General features: G+C 40.5%; 1 protein-coding gene across 1 annotated transcript in view; it reads right to left on the reverse strand.

Annotated features, from left to right (window-relative positions):
- Positions 1 to 26,600, reverse strand: part of eys (eyes shut homolog) — a gene marked incomplete at both ends in the record, with an annotated part of 383,646 nt that overhangs the window by 63,220 nt on the left and 293,826 nt on the right. The window contains one exon of the mRNA XM_080449567.1: positions 13,193 to 13,343. Within this exon, the coding sequence (XP_080305693.1) occupies positions 13,193 to 13,343 (151 nt within the window). The remainder of the gene's footprint in view (positions 1 to 13,192; positions 13,344 to 26,600) is intronic.

The raw sequence follows: 26,600 nt of genomic DNA on the forward strand, positions 1-26,600 counted from the left end.
CAGACACTTCATTCAATAACCCTCTGTGGGTTTTTTGCCCTCCTTCTAACCCATTAAGGCCCGAGGTGCCGATTTTACAAATCTACAAAAGATTCTTCTAAAAATCCCAACAGTAAAAAAAAAAAAAAAAAAAAAAAAAACTCTGTCAGTGGTTCTCAAACTTTTTCATGTCAAGGACCCCCAAATGATATGTATTTGACCGCGGACCCCCATCTCAAAATATTTAGTTCCAGGGACCACCAGAAGAAAAAGATTTGTTCGCTTTAAAAAATATATATACATTCAAAGATTTGCACGCATTTTCAAGATTTAAAAAAAAATAGCAGATCTACAAGCTCATATTGCGGCACTCGGTGCCGCGCTATGAGCTTGTAGATCTGCTATTTTTGAATAGCCCAAAGTGTAAAATAATGCTTTTTTAGTTCAAATCTAAAAAATGACACAGATGCGTTCCCGGTCTTAATGGGCTAAAAGCAGAGTCTTTTGAGCTCTGCTAGCGGGGCTGACATTTGGGGATTGCATTTGGACTGGAGGCCATATTCTGTGCTCTCTGTGGGGAACTGAGTAGCCAGCGGCTTATGGAAATGTTTTGGGCGAATTCCCTGGTCCTCTCTCGTCATGCCAATAAAATGACTATAAGTAATGCATGTCAAAGATGCAACAGTGCTTTTCTTTTGTTGTGTGTGTGTGTGTGTGTGTGTGTGTGTGTGTGTGTGTGTGTGTGTGTGTGTGTGTGTGTGTGTGTGTGTGTGTGTGTGTGTGTGAAAGAGGTGGAAGAAGTGCTCTGCCTTTTTACTTAAAGTAAAAAATAGCAATACCGCAATGTAGAAATACTCTGCTACAAGTTAAAGACCTGAATTAAACATTTGAATTGAGTACAAAAGTATTGGAATTAAAATATACTAAAGTACTACATGTAAAAGTAGTGCATACGTTTTTTATTTATTAGTGAAAATAGCATAGTAGAAAAAGTATAAAATAGGTTAATTATGTTTTGTAATAATCCAAATCGGTAGTACTTTATAATAACTATACACTATTAAGCATTAGGAAATACTTAATTCATCATGAATTGATCATTTGTAAAGCATTATTCATGCATTACTAAGCATTAGTAAACACAGTTATACACGTTTTATTCCCGATTAATAACCTAATCTTCAATGTGCTTAATGATTGTATGGACATTTTCTGTATCACTGTTTCTATCTCATTTGTAAATGCTTTATAAGGCATAGATAGTCTTTAGACGGGCTCACACAAATACTTAGCTAACAATGTATTTATAAAATGTGTATTAACACACTCACTAACCATGTCTAATAACCATGTTCAAATATGCAGACTTATTCATACTCAAACTTGTGATTTATTAAGGTATATACTAATCGTTAGTTAAGTATTTTGTGTCTAATAATAATAATAATAATACATTTTATTTGTATTGCACTTTACATTTGAAACAAACCTCAAAGTGCTACAGTAAATAATAAAACAAGATAAAGACTATGCCATATAAAGCATATATAAATGAGATAGAAGCAGTGACATAGAAAATGTTATTACAATCATTAAGCATATTAAATGTTAGGTTATTCATTGGAAATAAAACGTTTATAACAGTTTACTAATGCTTAGTAATGTATGAATAATGCTGTAAAATGATGACTTCACGATGCATTTAGTATTTACTATATAACTAATGCTCACTAATGTTTAATAGTGTAATAATACAGTTTTTATAAAGTGCTACCTGAGTATAAAGTATTGAAAAATGGAAATACTCCATGTGGTGTAGAATGCTTGATAAATGGACTCTCCCCCCCCCCACACACACACAAGCATAAGGAAATGGGAGTTGTAATAAATGTTTCCTCCTTTGTCCCCATCATTAAAACGAAGGAGCTCGACATTCGTCACAAGCATTAAGATTGTGGCAAAACGTCTCTGGGATGACCTTCAGTCCCCACGACTAAAGGACTGGACCAATTTTACCATTGTTCCAATCATAAGCGACAATGAAATGATGGAGCTGCATACATTTAACTATGACAAATAGCAGTTGTCACTTCTTGATGCACGCACGCACGCACGCACACACACACACACACACACACACACACACACACACACACACACACACACACACACACACACACACACACACACACACACACACACACACACACACACACACACACACACACACACACACACACACACACACACACACACACACACACACACATTACAGGCTGTCTTTGAGGAACACAATGATGGAGAACACAGAAGAATACCGTTTCATGCACTCACCAGAATATGTTTCTGTGATATTTTGCAGTGGTGGAAAGTAACTAAGTACATTACTAGTTACTTGCAGATATAAATAAAACATACCACTTTAGCCCTATTTTATACATAGGCTATTTAAAAATAGCCAATCTCACATTGTGTCGCATTGCGACACGTTGTGAGCTTGTAGATCTGCTATTTTCAAACATTTTAGTACTTTCACTTTTTTTACTTTAAGTACATTTTGATACCAATACTTTTGTACTTTTACTCAAGTAAATTTTGAATTCCGGACTTTTACTTAGTTGTAACAGAGTACTTCTACATTGCAGTATTGATACTTTTACTTAAGTAAAACATTTGAGTACTTTTTCCACCACTGATATTTTGATACCAAAAGAAACACAAGAGCCCATAGCTTACCACGTGAACCCTAAAGTGTCCATATTCTCTGCATGTCACAATAGGCGCAAATTCTGCGTATGAGCTTGTAGATCGGCTATTTTCAGCGAAGAGATTTGGAGCGAGATTTGGCGCGATGCGATGCATTGTGAGCTTGTAGATCTGCTACTTTCAAAAGATTTAAAAAAATGTTTAGACCTATGATAACTATAATAATGAGTAGGCCTACTTTTACTTTTGGTACTTTTGGAATATTTTGATGCCAATACTTTTGCACTTTTACTCAAGTACATTTTGATTACCGGACCTCTACTTCTAACAGAGTGTTTCTACATCGCAGTATTGATACTTTTACTTAAGTAAAAGGTTTGAGTGCTTTTTCCACCACATACCGTCCTGCTGATTACATTTCCTGTGATACAATATTACGCAACAGTGAGAAAATGCAACCAAATTAAAATCAAGTATAGATTATTGTATTGTTGATTTTGTGAAATCAGAAACAACATTTTCCAGTAAAATTTTACATCAGGGTGTCAATCAGGGGACATGGCACAACATGGCTCACCCATCGCACCACCATAGATTATTTTATTTATTACACCTTCTGTTCCAAACTCAATTTTCATTGGCTATTGAAAATTCCCATTATGATTTGAGCCTCTGGCGAGCGCTCACCACAACACTAGCCCTGATAACATCAAACATCAATTCTTCTGATGTTGCCAACTGGAATCTTATGAGAGAGATTTGAGTCTTTCACTCATGACTGTGACTACACTCTATAAACAAATGGTGCTAAATAGCACTAAAAGTGTTTTTTTATTTGGCTTGGGGAACATAGGAGAACCCCTTTTGGTGCTATATATGGTACTATATAGAACATTTAGAGGTGCCTAAACTAAGGTGAAGAACCAGCCGAAAATAGTAGAGTAAAATATAATAAATATTGGCCTGCTGGCAGACACGACGTAAGCATCTGGGTGTTATTGTGGATTCTGGTCTTTCCTAAATCATCACCATCACTTACATTTAATAGGGAATATTTTTAAATTGAATCATGTGGATCCATTGTGGATCTCAGGCTTCATGTGGCCTGTGACGACAGTCATCTATGACAGGGGTCTTCAACCTTTTTTCAGGGCAAGGACCCCTTAGCTGAGAGAGAGATGAAGCAGGGACCCCCCCAGTACATATCGACAGCACTGTCATCAGTGTTGTGTCCATTCGTGTTGTTTGTTTCTTTCAGACATTTAACTTGACCGTTGGCTCTGTACTTGGTTTGCTCCTCCACACCAAACTACTTTGCCGAAAATAGCCGATCTACAAGCTCACAACGCCTCGCAGCGCGAGGCGTTGTGAGCTTGTAGATCTGCTATTTTCGGCTAATGTTCCCCTCAGAATAGGGATGCTAGGGTTCAAGTGGTTAGTGTAAAAAATCCTGTCACACAAAACGTGGTGGCCCCCCTGTAGTTACTCTGAGGACCCCCTGTCAGTCATCTTTGACATAATCTATGACATATGACTCCAAATTTGGGCAAGACTTCGAGGCCCGATCAGAGCCCCATTATCTTCCATTATAAAATGAATGCTCAAATTAAAATAACATGTGGGATAAAATGTGTGTAAAGAAATGTGAAAATGACAGAGAGACACACTCATAAGACCCCCTTATTAGATGACTCGGCCCCTAGGAACTAAAGAGGCTAAATGAACGAGCCTGATGAAAGACTTCCTCTCATTCATAATGCTGCAGCCAGAGTACTCGCTGAGACGAACAGCTGAACACATTACGACTATACTTAGACCACTTCATTGGCTCCCTATACGACACATAATTGATTTCAAAGTACTGCTTAAGTACTAATTACTATTTACAAGGCTTTAAAAGGTCTAGCTCCTAAATACGTCTCTGACCTGCACACCGCAACCATTCAGAGCTCTTCCATCATCAGAAAGTGGTCCTGAGAGTAACATCTAAATGTGGTGATGGTCAAGAGACCACGTGATCCTTTACTGTGTCTGCTACAACTGTGTTATCATTGAAAAGCAGGCTTAAAACCTTCTTATATTCAAAGACCTTCAGCTGTAGTTGATTAGTTAGTAGTGATAGTTTTTTTGCACAACCATATTCAGAATATTCTACACTTTAACACACACGCACGCACGCGCGCACACACACTGAAACACGTTACAATTTATTACTTAATGCTGCCAAGTTTTTACTTGCATCGTATCTTATTTCTATAAAATATTTGTTATTGTTTTGTTATTATTATTATATATGTTGGTCATTGTTAGCACAGTCTGCCAGAGCATGCAACACCAACATTTCACTGCACATATTTGTATATGCGTGACAAATACATCTCGAGAGAGAGATAACAGTTATTGTGGGGGTGGGGGGTCCTAAATGTTATAACATTTGAATCGTGGATGGGGCTTTTTGTGTGCGTTTGTGTGTGGGCGGATGGATGAGAACGGCTGCACTTTGTGTAACTGCTTGTTCATAATACTTTGTTGTTTTTCATTTGAAGCACATTGAGTTTCTCTGACGGCTGATACCTAAACATCTCAATTGCATAACCACTTAAACACTCCGTACTTAGTACATCTGACCTGAGTTGGCGCGTACGTACATCTTGTACCGTACATCAGCTATTTTCAGCAAATGTACCCCCCAGAATATGCCAGGGTTCAAATGGTTCAAACAAGAGTTGGTCTCTCCTAAGATAATTTTCTTGAGGAATAATCATACCTGCTAAACTACAAAGGGTCTATTTAACCCATTAAGAACGGGAACGCATCTGTGTAATTTTTTTATTTGAGCTAAAAAGCATTATTTTACACTTTGGCTATTCAAAAATAGCAGATATACAAGCGGTGCCGCGCTACGAGCTTGCAGATCTGCTATTTTTGAAAAATTGTGATAATGTGTGCAAATCTTAATGTGCAAATTCTGAATAAATATTCTTTTAAAGCGAACATTTGTTACTCAAATCTTTGCTTCTGGGGGTCCCTGGAAACTAAATATTTTGAGCTGGGTGTCGGCGGCCAAATACATATCATTTTGAGGGTCCTTGACATGAAAAAGTTTGAGCACCACTGATATAAAAACATACGTTTTTTTTCCAGAAAATGTTGGGATTTAGAAGACATTTGTAGAATCGGCTTCAGGTCTTAATGCGTTAAGTGGAGATAAAGGAAGAGAAACATTTGAATGTCCTACAGGCTGATGTACGATATCGTTCAAGAGAGCAAGTCATTATTTTTTATATCTAGCAAATTGGTGGTTGCTAAACCACTGGCGATATCACGCCTGAGCAAATACAAGTCGTTCCATCTTTGTTCCATCCACTAAAATCTTTTGCTGTTTTTGCAGAAAACATATTTTGTTGATTCTGAGTTAAATGGATGCGAGCGTCATTCCACTCGTACTATGTGGAGTATGTGTACTTTGCCAGGCTGTTTGAGTTGTTTTCATTGTTTTCAAGTGCAATATATCACGGCACAAGCTGCTACCGAGAGGGAAAAATGTGGCTCGTTCAATTGTGTTTACCATCAGGAGTGGCTTCTAAATTCTTGTTTAAATATTCATGATTCTCCGCATGCCCCCGATGGGGATGATTAGCGAGGTGGAGCACTGCAGTCTGATGAGCTGTACATGTACACGACTGTTGAGGAGGCCAGTCTCCTGAAGAATGGCAATGCCATGGAAACTTAACCCATTAAGGCCGGGAAATTTTGGCTATTTTTTTTTTTTATCATGAAAACATCTGCAAATCTTTGATATATATATTTTTAAAGCGAACATTTGTAACTCAAGTCTTTGCTGCTGGGGATTCTACAAATATTTTCTAAATCCTAACAGTTTCTTTGAAAAAGACGTATGTTTCTATAATCAGTGGTTCTCAAACTTTTTCATATCAAGGGCCCCCAAAATTATATGTATACGCGGACCCCCCTCTGAAAATATGGAAAATATGGTTCCAGGAACCCCCCAGAAGCAAAGATTTGAGTTAAAAATGTTCGCTTTAAAAATATATATATTCAAAGATTTGCACAAATGTTCACGATTTTTCCAAAAATTACAGATCTACAAGCTCATAGTGCGGCACTCGGTGCCGCGCTATGAGCTTGCATATCTGCTATTTTTGAATAGCCAAAGTATATAATAATGGTTAAAGTGGTTACACAGACACGTTCCCGGTTTTAACGGGTTAACCACACTTGATAACCTCAATTGACATCCCAGAGAATGGAGGTCGCACACAATTAGCCACTTTGCAACGGGGAGTATTAGGGATTCAATCAGACGTTTGGACAAGACCGGCACAATCTGCACCAAAATGTATTCACAAGTTATTAAACATGTAATACGGGTCACGAGATCACCGCCGTACTCATTCAGATTGACATGTTTTCACTTCACAAGATATTATAATTGGATATTATAATGGAAATTACAATTTCATCAGTGGAAATATTGGAACTGACATATCTTTGAAACATTGGGGACACATGGAAAAACAATGACTGCACTGCATCGAAATGAAGGTGATTTTTAGTGCTATACTCTGCAATAGCATTTCAGCTTTGCGTGTCTGTTAGTTTTGCAAGACAACAAGCTTTCTTGACTCATCCTTTTGTTCATTCAAATAGACTGTGAAAACCTGTTTTGCGCCGCATGATGTTGATATAAAAATTTCAGATGCTGTCTGCAAGGGTGAGCGTCAAGGATCGAGGCAACTGCTGCATACAGAGTGTTTCTTCCTGATGTGCCTCTCTCTCTCCCCCCTACATATCGTGTCTGTCGGGTGGAAACCTCATATGTCCAAAACTGTTACTTTTCAGGATTCAAATGAAAAAATAGCAAAAGTTGCAGATCTGCCAGGTCAAACCGAGTCGCCTCGCAGCACATTTCGAGCTTGCGGATCTGCTACTTTTGATGCTTTTGTGTGACACTGTAGTATGATCAACTGGGTCATTAATTTACGAAAAAACGCAAAAAGTTTGAATATGGAGATGTGGTTTCTGCCTGACAGTAACGATATAGATATGTATAGGCGGCGGGTAATGAAGGCTAGGGTAGGCTAAGCCTTCCCAAATGTTATGCTGGGAAATTCTGGGAATTGTGCAAATTATATATAATATACAGTATGTGCACAGTATTATTTAGTTAATTTTTTGATAATAAATCAGTAAAATCAGGCAAAAATAAGAATTAAATATCCTAACCTAACCCCGAAATAAAGTAACCAAAAACCGAAAAGAAACGAACAAAATCCGCAATTTTTTCACACGATTTCACACACACACGCACGCACGCACGCACGCACGCACGCACGCACGCACGCACGCACGCACGCACGCACGCACGCACGCACGCACGCACGCACGCACGCACGCACGCACGCACGCACGCACGCACGCACGCACGCACATAGTATAAAACAATTTTGTTTATTTAACCCATTAAGACCTGAGAAGATTCTAGAAATGTCTTCTAAATCCTAACAATTTTTTGAAAGAAAAACCCACTTTTTTCCCCTCGATTTTTCAAAAATAGCAGATCTACAAGCTCATAGCGCGGCACTCGGTGCCGCGCTATGAGCTTGTATATCTGCTATTTTTGAATAGCCAAAGGCATCTAAAGTGACACAGAAGCGTTCCAGGTATCAATGGGTTAACTTCACCTCCAGGAGAATCAGAGACTCATTGGACCTCCAGCCCCAGGAACTAGGTGACAGAACTAGTTCAGTACAATAAAACTAAAACTTGAAATACACCAACAGACGGTTCAGCTGGAAACAGCGGGGGGGGGGTTTCCGAGCATCGTCTGGTGGTGTGCGTGTGCATATTATATTTTGGGCTTCCGTCGCACCTCACCGAAGAGGACGCCCCGACCGTTGCCTGAAGTTCAGTGGTGGAAAAAGTAGTAAGTAAAAGTATCAATGCTGCAGTGTAGTATTACAAGTAAAAGTCTGGAATTCAAAACTTTACTTGGGAAAAAGTACAAAAGTATTGGTATCAAAATGTACTTAAAGTACCAAAAGTAAAAGTACTTATATTTTTGTTATTCATAAAATTATTTTAGAAAAAAAAAATGTTTGAATTTGTTTTCAACTGAAATCTTTAGAACAATTATAATAAATGACAAATTTTGGATCCGCGACCCACAAACTGTATCAAACTGGGGGTCCTTGAAATTAGAAGGGGTGAGGGCGAGGGGGGGAGTTGACGCATCGGGGCACTGAGCGCGCTCTGTAGGGAGAACGTAGATGTAGAACACCTCTGTCACACGCCTTCATGATCACGCCTGAGATCAGCCCCAACCGCGGCAGCCAAGCGGGGCCATCAGCAGCACCAGCAGAGGAGAACCCTGTAACCATCTCGGAGAGAGAAGTGCGTACAGCCTTCGCACGGGTCAACATCCACAAGGCAGCCGGACCTGATGGGATTCCAGGCCGGGTCCTTAAGGCATGTGCAGACCAGCTGGCGAGTGTCTTCGCTGACATCTTTAACCTCTCCCTCTCCCAGGCTGTGGTCCCTGCAGGGTTCAAAATGTCAACCATTGTGCCCATTCCCAAAAAGGCCAAAGTGACATGCCTGAACGACTGGAGACCTGTCGCTCTCACCCCGATCGTCAGCAAGTGCTTCGAGAAACTGGTGAGGGAATACATCAGCTCCACGCTACCTGCCTCGCTGGATCCGTGGCAGTATGCATACCGCAAAAACAGATCCACCGACGACGCTATTGCCATGGCTCTCCACACCGTCCTCTCGCACATGGACAACAAGCTGCTGAAGGACAAATATGTACGTATGCTGTTCGTGGACTACAGCTCAGCATTCAACACCATTGTCCCAGCAATACTTGACAAAAAGCTCAGAGACCTAGGGCTACACCCAAGCATGTGCGACTGGATACAGAACTTCTTGTCCAACCGACATCAGGTGGTGAGAATGGGCAGCATCACATCCGACCCCCTGACCCTCAACACCGGAGCACCCCAGGGATGCGTGCTGAGCCCTCTCCTCTACTCCCTGTACACGTATGACTGCATAGCCACACATGTCTCCAACACCATCATAAAGTACGCGGACGACACGACAGTGATAGGCCGAATCGCCAACAACGACGAGTCTGACTATAGAGAGGAGATCAACTCACTGGCACTCTGGTGCCGGGAGAACAACCTCTCTCTTAACGTCGACAAGACCAAAGAACTGATCGTGGACTTCAGGAGGCCGTGGAGAGACCATGCGCCCATCCTCATCGACGGTGCTGCAGTGGAAAGGGTCAGCGAGTTCAAGTTCCTCGGAGTACACATCGAGGAGGACCTCAAATGGGAGACGCACACCACACACGTGAGGAAAAAGGCTCAGCAGCGACTGTACTGGCTCCGCCGCCTGAAGAAGCTCGGAGTAGGACATCGCATCCTCAGGCTGTATTACAACAGTTCTGTTGAAGGCATCCTAACAGGCTGTGTCACGGCCTGGTACGGGAACTGCACTGCCCGAGAAAAGATCAGCCTACAGCGAGTAGTGCGATCGGCAGAGCGAATAATGGGAGACGAGCTCCCAGCGCTCCAGGAACTGTACAAAAAGCGGTGCGTGGTCAAAGCCAAGCGCATCATCAAGGACAAGCACCACCCAAGTCACAGACTGTTCAAACCCCTACAACGACCGCGACCGGGCAAGGGGCTCTACCGCAGTATCAAGAGTTCCACCACCAGGTTCTGGTGCAGTTTTAATCCGGCTGCTGTCAGAATGCTGAATGAGGCATAAGCCTTGTTCAGCAGCCTGACAACAGGCGGTGCAGACTTTTCTGGCTCTTCCTGAACACACCTGTGGATTATACCAGGGACAATGACTTGGACTTAGCTCCCCCTCGGACACACCTGTGGACTACACCAGGTACAAATTACTTTTTGTTGCACTCCCTCATGGAGCTACTTGCGGATTATACTAGGGTCAGTCCACCCTAGGTGGACACGCACTGACCTTTTGCACCTTAATCCCATGTATAACGCACTAACTTTTTTTTGTCTTTTTTATTGTGCTCTTTTTTCTCTAAGCACCTTAACGTCCATATGTATATCATGCACAGTATAAGTATAACATGCACAGTATACATACATTGCTGTTATGCTCAGGCACCTTAGTTTTTTATTATCTCAGGTACTTTGTAAATATGTAGATAACTTGTCTGGCATTCTGTTGTTCTCTTGTTTTGATCTCCTTCCCACTTGCCCCCCACCCCTCTTCTTCTCCCCCCCCCCCCCTCTTCTTTCTATGGAAATTAACGTTGCGATGGGAACGATGTACAAAAACGAATTTCACCCACTTTTTTACCTTGTAAACCTGTGATGTGACAATAAAACTGATTCTGATTCTGATTCAGTTGTTCTTGGCAGTACAGAGGCTGAAAGCATGTTCGTAAAATAATCCAGAAACTCCATCATGCATAAATGTATACAACGGACATTTACATTCTTTGGTATCAAACGAAGAAGAGGAAGTAATCAATCCCTGGGGGTCGCTCTTTGTTCAATGGCAGGAACCTTGAGATCTCCATATTTCAACTTGTTGTGGTTTTTAACCCATTAAGACCTGAAGCGAGTCTAAAAATGTTTTCTAAATCGTAACAGATTTAGTGCCGCGCTATGCGCTTGTAGATCTGCTATTTTTGAATAGCCAAAAAAATCTAAAATGACACGTTCCAGGTCTTAATGGGTTAATAAATAAATAATAACATTTGTACAAGACTGGTGCGCAAAAGTAGAGAACATTTCCGATCGACAAGCTCCGCTATTTTATAAGTTTGGAAAGTGAAAATGTAAGTGGTTAAGTGTGTCTGTGGGTTTTTATTAATATTGAACCCATGAAGCGCAATAAGAGCTTGTGACTAAATGATAACTTCACTGGATCAATTGGACTAAAGGTTATTTTTCCCCATTTCCTGAGAATTAACTGTTTTAGACATACAAGGTTTCTACCTGACAGCGATGATAAGAAGATTATTTTATGATGGTATCCAAGCAAAGTGGATAACTGTGAACAGGGAAATGAGGGTCTTAAAAAGCTCGGCGATATATGAACAAAATCAAATATCACAATATTTTGGAAAAGAATACCTCTATCGATATTGTGACGAGCTCACAAAATAGATCTTATAACTTACTTATAACGATACATAAAATCTCCACAATATCTAGTCTCATATCACAATATTAATATAATATTGATATATTGCCCAGCCCTAGGCACTATATTGCCCAGACCTATACTTATCATTTTTTTTAAAAGTGATTGTTGTTATGTAGCAAGGGCCTTGAGTAACCTCACATTATCGATTTTCAAAACAGTAAGTTGTCCTTCAATACCAATGGAACGCCATTATCCCACTGTCCCAATTTTCACTATAGTAATCATAAGCATCTCATTTGGCATACGTTCCAAATGTGTTCATTGTGTGGTATATGACTTTTGGCAATGGCTTTCTGGAGTGCATAATACTTTTTAAGGGTTTTCCGATGTTTTCCTTTTATATGCATCCTTTCCCTTGCATACTGTACATAATGCTGGATTAGACTTACTGTTGTCATCAGTCAGATGAGATTCTTGACAAACCTCTGTAAGCTCTGCTTTTGTCGATATTTAATCGGTTTTGTTGACCAATAATTGACCAATTTTAGCAATTGTTTTTCTTCAATAATTTGATCAGAAAGTACATATTTTACTGTACATAATATACGTACAGATACACATACACACTAAATTATAATCACAGGACGCTTACAGAAGCACTACAGTGGTTCATGTAACAGAAACTTGGGAGAATTAAGTGTCAATAGACGAGTTGAAATTTGTATTTGGTTCCTTTACACCATTGGTTCTCAAAGTGGGGTCCGGGGACCCCCAAGGGTCCTTGAGGGAGTTCCAGGGGGTCCCCAGCTAAATGATGGATAGGAACCAAATGGACCCTTATTGGTCTGTAACTCAGAGTGTGTACAAATGGAACCAAATGGACCCGTTAGGGTCCATTTTGTACACTCTCTGAGTTAGATTAACATTTATTTTACAATAGAAATTGGGGTCCCAGAGATAGAAATGCCATTAAATGGGGGTCCGTAGTCTAATGCATGTCAAACTGGGGGTCCTTGAAATTAAAATGGTTGAAAATCACTGCTAGAGCCGTAAAAAGTCTTCTCTTATGGGGGTCCCTGGCATATCTTTTCAAATGGGGGTCCGCAGGTGTCATTTTGGGGGTCCTTGACAGGAAAAAGTTTGAGAACCACTGCTTTACACCGTTGGACGTAACGTCCAACGGTGTAAAGGAACCAAATACATTTTTTAAGCCTTGGAGCACATGACCCAGTGTGTGGACTTTATTATTTTTTGGATTCTGACCTCAGCCCAGCACCTGTTTTTTTCAGTGAGTGGATGTGTGTGCATTATTGTCAGTTTCAATAGAAGAGTTGCACATTCCTACCGGATTCTGATTGACGTCCATCTGTCATTGTTGACGTTCTGGCTTGCGGCTGCCGTCAAAATGTGTCTGCCACTACAACCGAGTTTAGCAACAGGTCCTCCGTCTTGCAGGAACACATGCAGGAACCGATCCCCGAAATTCTGTTCCTGGGCTGGAGAGGCAAAATGTTTGAGATCAGTGAAAAGTTTCATTTTTTTGCACTGGCAAGTGAAAGGAGTAACCTACTTTGACTATTTCTTAGTTTTGCTCCAACAGCTGTGACTCTTGTTTGCCAACTTTTCTTGAAATACTGAAGGAACGGACGAACAAGCAAGCAGTAGAAAATGCAGAAAACCTTAAGGCCTTTACTTTTGATGGATTGCATTCAAGAGCCAAAAACTAAGCAAGTAATAATTCAACCTTTATTTAAGATTCTCGGAGAGATCATTGTGGGAGACCCTCATTTACAATGATGCCAAAACTACACACATATAAATAACTTCAGAACAACAAGAAAAAAACAATAAAGTTGACACAAACAGTTAAAACAGTTGCATGTTAACAGCAATCAGTTAAAACAGTTGCGTACAGGTAATGCACGGTTATTATATAAATTCCTAAAATGGCCAATAGATGCTATAGGGTATTCAATTTGAGCTCTTGTTGCAAGAGGTTCCAAGACTCAGGTGCACCAAAGCTGAAAGTCTTTCCCAGTTCCGAATTGGCAAAAGGAACCAGAAGGACTATCCAATCGCTGGAGCGAGTTAGAATGTGACTAGGTTTCTGACGTAGCATGGATGAGATATATGGTGGTAATTTTCCAACCAGGGCTTTATAAATAAAGAGGTGCCAATGATTATTGCGCCTCTCAGTCAGAGAAGACCCACCTTAACCTAAAGGGCACAATGATGAGTGTTGTAGCTGTCACCAGTAATAAACTTCAGAGCTGAGTGGTAAACTGAGTCCAAAGGCTTGAGTGTGGAGGCGGTAGATTATATCTCCGTAGTCCAGTACAGATAGAAATGTGGCTTCAATAATCCTTTTCCTACAGAGCATGGGGAAACTAGTTTTATTCCTATTTGGCAGCCAATCTTTTGACGGAGTTTTGCAACAAGGTTATCTATGTGATGTTTGAAATTAAGTTTGTCGTCCAGCCATATACCAAGATATTTGTAAGCCAAAACTAATTTTGAGTGATTTATACTATTATGTCTTTTTTTGTGCATATCGTGATGGTATTTTGTAGCATTGTTTATTTGAAAATATTTTGACACATTTCTGAAAACTCAGTATTATTTTAAGTGTTATAAGAGCTATTGCGCATGTGAAAAGTGACGTCAGGGTTGTCTTGAAGTGAAAGTGAGAGAAGAGGTTCATTCTAGATGATGTAACCGCAGGAGTAGGACGATAAAGGTTTGTGACCGAAACCGTAATAACGTAACGTGTTTTAATCAAGAGGATCCTATTTGAGAGAAGCTCAGGAGGAACATTTTGTTTTGGATGGATATAAAAGATTGTACTTTTCAATAAATCCCCTAAAATACACGTCAATCTCCGCCAATACCTTGGATGATGTAAGTTGCAAATACAAGAAATAGGAAGTGGAGAATTCTTTAACACATTGGGTGCCAAAACCGTGATTTACTGTGTTATCAAAGAGTAGCGCTTTGGTGCCAAAACCGTAAAAAAAAAACGCGTTATCAATCTTTTCATTTTTTTCCCACAAGGGGGGGGGGGGCTAGCGCAGCTCTGGAATCACCCACGGTGACTCTGAGAAGGAAGGGACAGATGGATCACCGTGCCAAAAAACCTGTCTCCCGTCCGCTCCCATTCTATCTCCTTGCAAAAAAAACCCTCCATATTTCCTTAACTTTTAACAGTGGGGAAAACGAGTCCCGTTCGATCCGAGATCACTCCGCCATGGTGACTCGCGTGAGAGATGTTATTGTTCCAGGAGTTAGCCAGGACCATCCACCATCGTGCACGCATATATATTGTTTACAATCGGGTGCTCGTCGTGGAGTCTGCAGCTGTAAACAGCGTGGCGTTACAAACGGTGAGATCTCTGGCACTCAACGTCACTTAAAAAAAAAAAAAAACTTGTTGAAGAATGTGTTAAATGTCCTTAAATTGTCACTTAACTTTCATCTACGGACCCCCGCCCCCCCAAAGAAATAATCATGTGGGTACCACCCCCCTGGGGGAACCCCCGACCCACAGGTTGAGAACCACTGCTTTAGAGAAAGCCAAGAGTTAGCCAAGAGAATGACATGGTAGACTCCATGGAATCCAAATGACTGAGAACTTTAATCCACGCACAGCAGAACAGAAGTGCTGAAAAGCTTGCTGTTTTTTCCAAAAGGCTTTCTGAATGTCTTCCACACAATCCACACACAACCACAAAGTAAAGTAAAACTCCATGCCGAGATGTCAAGCTGCATTGCACTGTCGGGCTAAAGTCAAGCTGTGTGTTTTTATAGCATCCAGTGTAATTTCATCAAACATTTAATTTCTGCTCCGGGCATAATTATTAGATTATTTCCTTTTGCTTACAGAGTGCCAATGGGAGTGCCGACTGCTCTCTGCCAATTAACCCATTCAAACCGGGAAAGCATCTGTGTCATTTTAGATTTTAACCCCTTTAACCATTATTTTATGCTTTGGCTATTCAGATATAGCAGATATACAAGCTCATAGCGTGGCACGAAGTGACGCGCTATGAGCTTGTAGATCTGATATTTTTTGAAAAATCGTGAAAATGTGTGCAAATCTTTTTTAACTCAAGTCTTTGCTTCTGGGGGTCCCTGGGACAACGTATTTTGAGATGAGGGTCGGCGGCCAAATACATATAATTTTGGGGGTCCTTGACATGGAAATGTTTGAGCACCACTGATATAGAAACACAGGTTTTTCAGAAAACTGTTTTAGAAGACATTTTTAGAATCGGCCTCAGGTCCTTAACGCGTTAAAAAACACAGTCTGGTATCACAGCCATCATCCCCCTGTGCCGCTTCACACTTGAACACAACTTTATCATGCGTCACCTGTTCAGGATCATAGTCAGAAAAGCTTAGAAAAGTGGATTTCTGTAGTGGAATATGGCTTTGTAATGCTAATAACGGCACGTGTTATGGGGGGGATCATGTTCAACAGCGAGCCGTTTAATTAATTTCTTGTTGCTGAGAGTAAAGACAAAACGTAAGGCCACAAAACAAAAGCAAACAAGTCCTATTTGATACATCCACACTTGGTAATTACTCGGCAAATAATAAAGTACTGCTTTGCTTTGAAGTATAGGCATGATTCAGACACTTGTTTTTTGATGCACGGCACTAGCAAAACAGTGTGAAATTTCTAATAATTCATAAAGAGCAGTCATTTCTCTTTGTGTTAGTACGTTGATATGAGTGCATTCTCTTACAGCAAGCTCACGTATCGCTCTAGAATAGAACCAGTTAGTCTCTATGCAACGGCTTCGGTCTACAATAAATCATCAACGCTTCAGTACAGAAGGTTTAACAACCAAACAGCAAATGGGAAAGATAATCATTACACACGCAATGATCCGCCGTCTCCGTTTTCCGGTTAGAGCCGTGGCTTATTTGGTACAATATGAAGGGTGATTCATACTTAGGAAATAGAATATATACAAGCTCGCAACGTGTCGCAGTGCGACACGTTGCGAGCTTGTAGATCTACTATTTTCAGCACGCGACGCGGCGTGTGACCGAGTACAAACCATGGCGTGAGGAGGCATCTCTTGTGGTAGAGACGCTCATGTGTTGGCCCTATATACTTTTATTTTTCTGTTTTTCTTCAGTGAGGAAATTGTTCCTTGCCATCCCAATGGCCCTGTTACCCTGCACCGAGCCTTGCTTCCTTTGTCAACGCCTGTCACCTTGTTTTCTCCCCCCTCCCCCGCTCTCTCTCTACCTTCCCCTCTCCCCCTCTCTCTCTCTCTCCCTCTCTCTCTCTCTCTCTCGCCGAGCTTGACAAGTGAACTCCACAGGGAGACTGCCGGTGTTCTTCGGGGAGGGCTGCATAAAGGGGAGTGAGAAATGAGGAGCAGGTCTGCGGAGAGGAGAATCTACGCATCTCAATGCATGTCTTTTGGTTCTCTTCTGATTAACCCGTTCAGTCCGGGAAACGCATCTGCGAAATGTCTTCTAAATCCTAATAGGTTTCTGAAAAACGTATATTATTATGTTGCTATAATAATCAGTGGTGCTCAAACCTTTTCATGTCAAGGACCCCCAAAATGATATGTATTTGGCCGTGGACCCCGATCTCAAAATATTTTGTTCCAGGGACCCCCAGATTTGCACAAATGTTCATGATTTCTCAAAAGAATTGCAGATCTACAAGCTCATAGCGCATTTTTAACTAAAATCTTTGCTTCTGGGGGGGGGGGGGGGTCCCTGGAACTAAATATTTTGAGATGGGGGTCCGCGGCCAAATACATAATTTTGGGGGTCCTTGACATGAAAAAAAATAACCACTGATTATAGCATTTTTCAAAAAACTATTAGGATTTAGAAGACATTTGTAGAACCCCCAGAAGCAAAGATTTGAGTTACAAACGTTTGCTTTAAAAAATATTGATATATTCGAAGATTTGCACACATTTTCACGATAAAAAAAAAAATATTGCAGATCTCGCGCGGCACACTTTTGAATAGCCAAAGTATAAAATAATGGTTATAGCTCAAATTTAAAATGACACAGATGTGTTCCCGGATTGAATGGGTTAACTTTGTCTGTTTGATCTCTGGAGTTTTTCTTTTCAGTTTCCATCTTGTGATGCAGGGGAAGATGGTTGCTCCACAAGCCCAGTGAAGGATACCGAGATAAAAGGCACGGTGTCCTCTATGTGCTTTCTGAACACCCCCCCTCTGTTTATACTGCAAGACTATGCTTTCTGTTTTGTTTTCCACTAGGCATTAGGAGAAGGCGTTATCAATCCAATTAGGAACAAATATAAATACAAATAGAGCCACACGTGGCATTTAATGGGGTCCAAGCGAATACGAAGATGACTATGAGAACATGATGGAGAGTAAGGCGGTCAAGAAGTTAAAGTTGGCGACTTTCAGAAGGCGATGAAAGTGATGAAGAAACGGACAAATCAATATAAGCTCAAAGCGGTGATTCGGCCAACGAGGACTGTTCATTGTTGAAAGCTGCGAGGAGTTAGCCTGGTAAACCCCCCTCCCTCCGGAAATCTCATTTGCATTTGATTTCAGGAAGGAGTCTGGCCTGAAGGCTTGTCTGGGCGTTTCGAGCCCGTTCACCAAATGGACGAGCCTATCAGCGTCGTCGCTCATCGTTCTGTGATTGACAGCGAAAGTTGGCCAATCAGGTGGCGAGTTCGAGTGAGCCCGAATGGAACCAAGTGCAGCCTGAGTGCAGCCGACCAAAAACGAACGGCAGCCATCTTTTTTGACCGCAGTGTTTTCTACTCTCTTTTAAACTTCAAAACGCTCTCAAACTTCTATTTTGAGGCACGGAATTTACTTTTAAGATATCGTTTGGATAGAATTTAGTTGTTTAACTTCATATATGTGGTCAATTAATCATGACAGAGCCTATTTAAAAATAAAAATTCAGAGAACCGGCAGGGGCGGGCAGTGACACGCATGTATCCGAATAAGGCAACCTATTTTGGGCATGGCCGTCTCAAAAGTCCCGTTGCGTCACATTAGTCTGGAGCTGGTAAAAATGCACTGGCTGAAGGGGAACACACCTAATTGGCTGAAGGGGTTGTCAGTCAACGGTATTACTCCCGCCCAACTCGAGACCACAGCCAAATTGTCGAATGGGCGATCATGCCAGACTCACTCCTGACATAAATTACAAATGAGATTTCGAGAGAGGGTTTACCAGGCTAGCGAGGAGTATGGAGCTTTGATTGTTTCCGACACCTGTTTAAAGATAACATTTTAGCACGACTGAACAGACACTCACTCATTTAAAAGACAAATTTGTGCCAGGCCACTTCCTTTTGGAACAATATTGACACAACAATAGGATTTTGGGGACATGCTTCAATAGCTTAATTAAATCTAAGCAGGAAAATCTGGTGATGTTTGGACAAACTGTCATTGATTTAAGGCCACATTTCTGCAGGGATCATTCAGTGGCTCTGAGATAGGTGCTCTTTGGTGACACAGGTAGGATCATATAAACAAAAAAGGATTTCCAAAGAAGTACTGCTTGCCAAGAAGGTGTGAAATGCAGACTTGCAAAGAAAATAATTTCAAGGCACTCCGTCTCACGTGAAAATGTTTGTATGAATTTATTTAGAGCAAGGCAAATAAGTATGACCAACGCGTTGTAACTGTCTGTCTGTGTGCCTTTTGTGCCCATACGTACGGAGATTCTCCATATATTCGTATACCTGTGTCCCTTTTATATATGGAGATCTTCCATTAGCCAATTTTAATATAGGATAGGATGTTACACCCATTATTTCTTATGTACCCATTAGTCTTATGTAGATCCTGTTAGTCTTGTTCTTATTGGTTGTTGAGATTTGTGTATTTATGAGCCACACACTTTTTGGCCAATGTCTTCAAAACTAAATAAGATATCATCAATAAGCTCGTATATGAGTGTTGATGAGCTTGGTCAATTAATGATCTACATAACATATGGTAGCAATAGGATCTACAGTTTAGCAGATGTCAAAAACGTGTCTAGAAAATTTATCTAGGCACAAAGATATGTGTTTTTTCCCCCCATTGAAAGTTAAAGGCCAAAGTCTAACCATCTGGCCAATCAAAAATTGTCTCAGTGGGTGAGATATCTAACCTATAATAACTACTTTTGGGAACAGTAGCTGTAATGGTTTCTGCGAAGCAAAGGAAAGAGAGAAAGAAAGAGAGAAAGAAAGAAAGAAAGAATGAAAGAAAAAAAAAGAGAACAATCCTAACGGGTACAATAGGGTGGCGAAGTTAAGTGTTTAACCCTTTCAGTCCGGGGGACGCATCTCTGTCTTTTTATTTCTTCGGCTATTCAAAAATAGCAGATATACAAGCTCATAGCGCGGCACCGAGTGCCGCGCTATGAGCTTGTAGATCTGCTATTTTTGAAAATGCGTGAAAAGTTGTGCAAATCTTTGAATATAATATATTTTTTAAAGCGACGTTTGTAACTCAAATCTTTGCTTCTGGGTGGTCCCTGGAACAAAATATTGTACAAATGTTCGCCTTAAAAAATATAATTCAAAGATTTGCAAGATTCAAAAATAGCAGATATCCAAGCTGGTAGCGCGGCACTCGGTGCCGCGCTTCCAGCTTGCATATCTGCTATTTTTGAATAGCCAAAGAAATCTAAAAGTTTTTTCCCGGTCTAAATGGGTTAAGTGGTTAACAAGTTTAGATGAAAAATAGAAAACTCATTATTCAGTACAGGGCGGTGAAGGACAGTCGTATGGGAGAGCAGATAAATGGAACAAAGTAAAGGTCTGGGAAAACGGTGAAAAACAGCATCATGCTGTCAGGGCAATCATTCTTTTTTTCATAAAATAATCTATAAAGAGAATCCATGAGGACTTTGACACGCAGTGACTTGAGATAAACATTGCACAGAGATAGCTAATGGCAGTTGAGACACCCAAGGCAGCTAATGTGACAGCGTGGAGGTGAAATGAGTTTCTAAGCTTGACATCGAGACTCACAATCTAATTCACTTTTCACTTCACATCTGATAATTCACATCGGATTTTTCCAATTTGCTCCTCCTCTATCTCTACTTATAATACGCTATTCTATCTATATTCTACATGTCTGCGGTGATTTGCATTTGGTGGCCCTCATAAGGATGCAAAACGGCCACTGTTGCATGCACAAAGAGCTCTTTGCTGATTACCTGCTTATTCCGAATGCATATGAAAAATGTGATGAAAACTCAATACAAATTAATCACCCTTCATATACTGTACCTTATATTCTTTATTTGCTGCTAGAGGTTTTGCCTTTCTGTCATATCGTGCTATATATTATTGTCTGTCACACCAACATTTGACTGATTGTGCTAATTTTTGAGTGGTGCTAGCCACTCCAAGGAGTGACTTTGTCTGTGTGTGTGTGTGTCTGTCTGTCTGTCTGTGTGTATGTGCGTATGAGCACGGCCCCTCTGTATGTTTGAGCACAGCCTCAACAGCTGCGGCTGATTGCAACACAAAGACGCAACCAGTTAAACTAATTATACACACACACACACACACACTCACACACACACACACACACACACACACACTTTTGAGTAAAAATACTTAACATGAGTAAAAATACTTACAATGAGTAAAAATACTTAAATATTAGTAAAGATACTTTAAAGTTCCTAAACTGAGTAAAAATACTTAAAATGAGTAAAAATACTTACATTGAGTAAAAATACTTAAAATGAGTAAAAATACTTAAAAGATGTTAAAATTAGTAAAAACACGTAAAAATCAGTAAAAACATTTTAAAGTACTTAAAATTAGTAAAAATACTTTGAAGTCATCAAAGTCTGTAAAAAGTAACTAACAAAATGAACTCATGAAAGGCACCACTCTCTTCACACTGGGTGTGATTTTTTAAAGTTATTTGGGGGAGGGGTGCGTTTTAAGCAATTTCACAAAGATTGTTATGAGAGACAGGAAAAACAGAGAGAGAGAGAGAGAAGGGGAGTGACATTCAGCAAACTGTCTGGCCGGCAGGGAATCCGAACCGGGGACCCGCTCACACATTTGAGCCCATGTGGTATACGTCAGTGTTGATTTCGTCGACTAAAACTATGACGAAAAATGTTCGTCGACTACCCTTTTTCACTGACAAAACATTAATAAAAATCGAAATAAAAACTAAGCTACGATGACTAAAACCAAGACTAAATATATTGACAATTTCGTCAACAAATACAAAATAGACCAAAATGTTAGTGAGGGACTAGTGGAGAAGAGATCCAGTAGAACCAAAAGACAAGTCATTTTATGCTTGGTTGCGCTCGGGTGTTGCGCTCTGAAAATAGCAGATCTACAAGCTCACAACGCGTCGCGCTGCGACGCGTTGTGAGCTTGTAGATCGGCTATTTTCAGCATGCAACCAAGTGTAAAATCAGCCATTACGACGCCATCAAGGCACCGCCAAAATAAATCTTACTCAACTAAATCAACTGTAGAAAACTAGACAAAAACTAAAACATTTCAGATGACTAGAATATGACTAAAACTAAATGGAATTTTATTCAAAAGACTATGACCAAAACTGAATACAAATTTGCTGTCAAAATCAACACTAGTACAGTATGTGTCCTAAACCACTCAGCTATCGCGTCGTCCCGCTTGTACTTGTATGAGTGAGTGACAAATGAACCCCTTTAGCGAACTGGCTTTAAGTATGCAAATGATCTGGTTCTCTATTCAAACATGCACAAATCACTATGCAAAGGTTTGAACTTGATCATATTCATAAGGTGTTGATCATATTGATGAGCAGATCAAGTGGCTGCCAACAAACGACCTTGATCACTTGTTCTGCATGCTTTCCGGTGCGTGAGTGAGGCAGCAGTGAGCTTATGACCGTGATGTATTATTGCTAAAAGCATTGTTTTATGAGCACGATGCTTGTCCTTATTTTACTGATAACCGAGTAGGTTTATAGTACAAAAAGCCCCTTGTAAACTGTGTTTTAATCCATTAAGACCGGGAACGCATCTGTGTCATTTTAAGATTTATTTGGGCTATTCAAAAATAGCAGATCTATAAACTCGTAGCGCGGCACCGAGTGCTGCGCTACGAGCTTGTAGATCTGCTATTTTTGAAAAGTCGTGAAAAATTTAGCAAATCTTTGAATGTAATTTTTTTTTAAGCGAACATTTGTAACTCAAATCCTTGCTTCTGGGGGTCCCTGGAACAAAAATATTTTGAGATGGGGGTCCGCAACCAAATACATATACATATTCAGAAATAGCAGATCTAAAAGCTCATAGTGCCGCACTATGAGCTTTTGATCTGCTATTCTTTGAAAAATCATGGAAAATGAGTGCAAATCCTTGAATATATATACGTTTTAAAGCGAACATTTTTACCTCCAATCTGTGCTTCTGGGGGTCCCTGGAACAACATATTTTGAGATGGGGGTCCGCGGCCAAAAACAAATCATTTTGGGGGTCCTTGACATTGAAAAGTTGGAGCACCACTGATATAGCAACATACTGTTAGGATTTAGAAAACATTTTTAGATATGTATTTGGCAGCGAACCCCCATCTCAAAATATTTTGTTCCAGGGATTCCCCCCCCCCCAAATGTTCGCTTGAGATGAGCCTGTAGATCTGCTATTTTTTTTTTAAAGAAATCTTAAAATGACACAGATGCGTAGATCCCGGATTGAATGGGTTAACCCATTAAGACCTGAAGCCGATTCTACATGTCTCCTAAATCTCAACAGTTTTCTGAAAAACGTATGTTTCTGTATCAGTGGTTCTCAATCTTTTTCATGTCAAGGACCCCCAAAATTATATGTATTTGGCCGCGGACCCCCATCAAAATATTTTGTTCCAGGGACCCCCAGAAGCAAAGATTTGAGTTAAAAATGTTCGCTTTAAAAATATATATATTCAAAGATTTGCACACATTTTTCACGATTTTTCAAAAATAGCAGATCTACAAGCTCGTAGCGCGGCACTCGGTGCCGCGCTATGAGCTTGTATATCTGCTATTTTTGAATAGCCCAAAGTGTAAAACAATGCTTTTTAGCTCAAATCTAAAAATGACACAGTTCCAGGTCTTAATGGGTTAAAATAGTGATATACAAGTAGGATATTATTACTCTGTCAAAGCTTGCCAACTAGATTGCATGCATTATGTGAAGAAGAGCCTTTCCACCCCCTGGCCCACCAGGTCCTCCTTTGTAATTCAGCTGCAGCACAGAGCAACACAACGAGCAAGACAGGGGTGAGTCACCACAACTAAACATGACATACAGTACACGCCCTCACACACGCACACACACATACACTCACACACACTTATTGGTATAACTATATTCGTGAGGACATCAAGATTTCAGAATAGCAATTTTATGAATGTCATTTTTACCGTTTTTTTTGCGTGCCATTTTTAATCCTTACCTTAAAAGCCTGAGTTGTACTTAGTTGCAAGCCGAATAACTCTCTCTCTCACACACACACACACACACACACACACACACACACACACACACACACAGGGAGATGCATTAGCTGGCATTTACGTTCACCCGCAGTGAGGTGGATATTTGTACAGGGAATTGACTAGGCTAGTGCTGCTGCTGTCAGAGAGGCATTTATACTGTATGAAAATGTACCTAAAGCTGTGGTGGTGACGCAATGGAGACATTTACAATCAATACACGTCACGAAGAAAGAACCTCAGCAAATGCCTTTCTCACTTTTTTACATTTCCTCATGTTCCATCAGCTCAAAGCACTGAGGAATAAAGGGGCAAGGGGGAGAGAGACCTGTTTAATCCCACGGGAGACATTCAGTTTTCAGCTTCACACAGCTGATGGCTGCTCAGATGGTTCTAATGAAAGCTCGGGGGGAGGGGAGCAGTTAGGGGTAGGGGTGTGCCGATACACTAATTTCACGTTACGACACACGATATTGGGTTCACGATATCGATACGATACGATATAATGGCACTTTTTTATTATATAAATATATGGGGGGGGGGGAAGCAAATGCAAACAAATACTTTTGTTTGCATTTGCATTGTTATTATTGCACAAAAAAAACTTTCCGGTGCGTGACAAAAAAAGAAAAATTTTCTTTCATTTCCCCTCCCCTTTTTTTTAACGCCACAACGATACATATATCGTCACAAAAACGTATCGCGATATATCGCAGGACGATATATCGGCCCACCCCTAGTTAAGGGTTAAGTGTCTTGCTCATGGACACCGCGGCACATATAGCCAGGGCCGGGAATCGAACCTGGGAACTGAAGACCACACTCAAACGGTTGCTTATTGAGAAAATATGTTATTTTTTAAGACCAAATTCAAAAATAGCAAATGTGGCAGATCTACAAGGTGGAAACGCGTCGCTTCACGCCGCGTTTCGTGCTCGTAGATCTGCTACATTTGATGCCTTTGTGTGACACTGTAGGATGATCAAGTAGGGTGTTAATTTACGGAAAAACACAAAAAGTTTGAATATGGAGAGGTTTCTGGCCGACAGCAACGATATATACTGTAGCTAAAATCTAAAATGACACAGATGCTTTCCCGGTCACACCTCTCTATATCAGTGGTTCTCGAACTTTGATGTTTTGCTGGGACCCAGATTATTGAAAATAGCAGATCTACAAGCCCACAACGCGTCAAGATGCAACGCGTTGTGAGCTTGTAGATGTGCTATTTTCACTACTTCTTAAATTAAGTTCTAATGCATTTTTTTTATTTATTTATGACATTTTCAGATTTTTTTTTTTGAAAAACAAATTTTATTTCTGAAAAATGCTGATAAAAAAAAGGAAATTAAATGAAAAAAAAATAGATTTAATCACGACCCATAAAAATGTGTCTGCGACCCACAAATAGACCAATTCTTTGTTTACCAACATTGAGACTGAACACACAGGTGATTGTTTCATGCAATCAATTCCCAACATAGGTTGCGTTCTCAATTACAGCAATGAGCGCACTGGCCAATACCAACTAATAGGCAAGTGCGCTCCGGTGCGCAATTTCCGAACGCACCTTCAGTGCCGGACCTGCGCGCGCAATATAGGGCTTTCACCAACTAGTCGACTAGTCGACTAGTATAACCACTAGTCGACCTTGTTGGTACTAGTCGAATAGTTGATTTTTTTTTTTTTTTACTTTTTGACTGCTAGAGTATTTTCATAAAGTACTCCCCCAGTGCCAGCGATTTTCGTGGTTTTTTGTTTTGTTATTTTATTATTTTATTTACATATAGACTTGTCTAAACTGACTTTTGAACTCATACGATCAACCACCACTAGAGAGCAGCACATAGCCAGCTTGATCAGCTCTCTGAGTCTCCCACAGCTCTCTCAGCCAGTGCAACAGTCATTTACATGAAAACGGATGTGTAGTGGTCTCAGATTCTCTGATCGGCGAAAATTACGATGTGATACACGACGGCGATGACTGTTCGTCACCCAGACCATAGATTATAGAAAGGGAGGTCTCCGATCGTTTTTTATACCGTGTGAAAAACGGTATAAAACCCTATTCTAGACGAAAATGACTGTGGAGAAAAAGAAAAAAAAATGAAACGGAAATCGCGTCATAAAACCGGATGCAGTGGTGGGTGAAGTAAGTGGAACCTGAAACTTAGAGTGATTCATTGCAGAACAGAGATTAAACAATGAACGCGCGTCCAACGCGTCGACGGCCAACTGGACAAAGTAGCTATTGACGCGTTATCGAGTCAAGG

Source organism: Gymnoscopelus braueri, assembly GCF_963280865.1.
Source record: "Gymnoscopelus braueri genome assembly, chromosome: 14".
NCBI classification, from domain to species: domain Eukaryota; kingdom Metazoa; phylum Chordata; class Actinopteri; order Myctophiformes; family Myctophidae; genus Gymnoscopelus; species Gymnoscopelus braueri.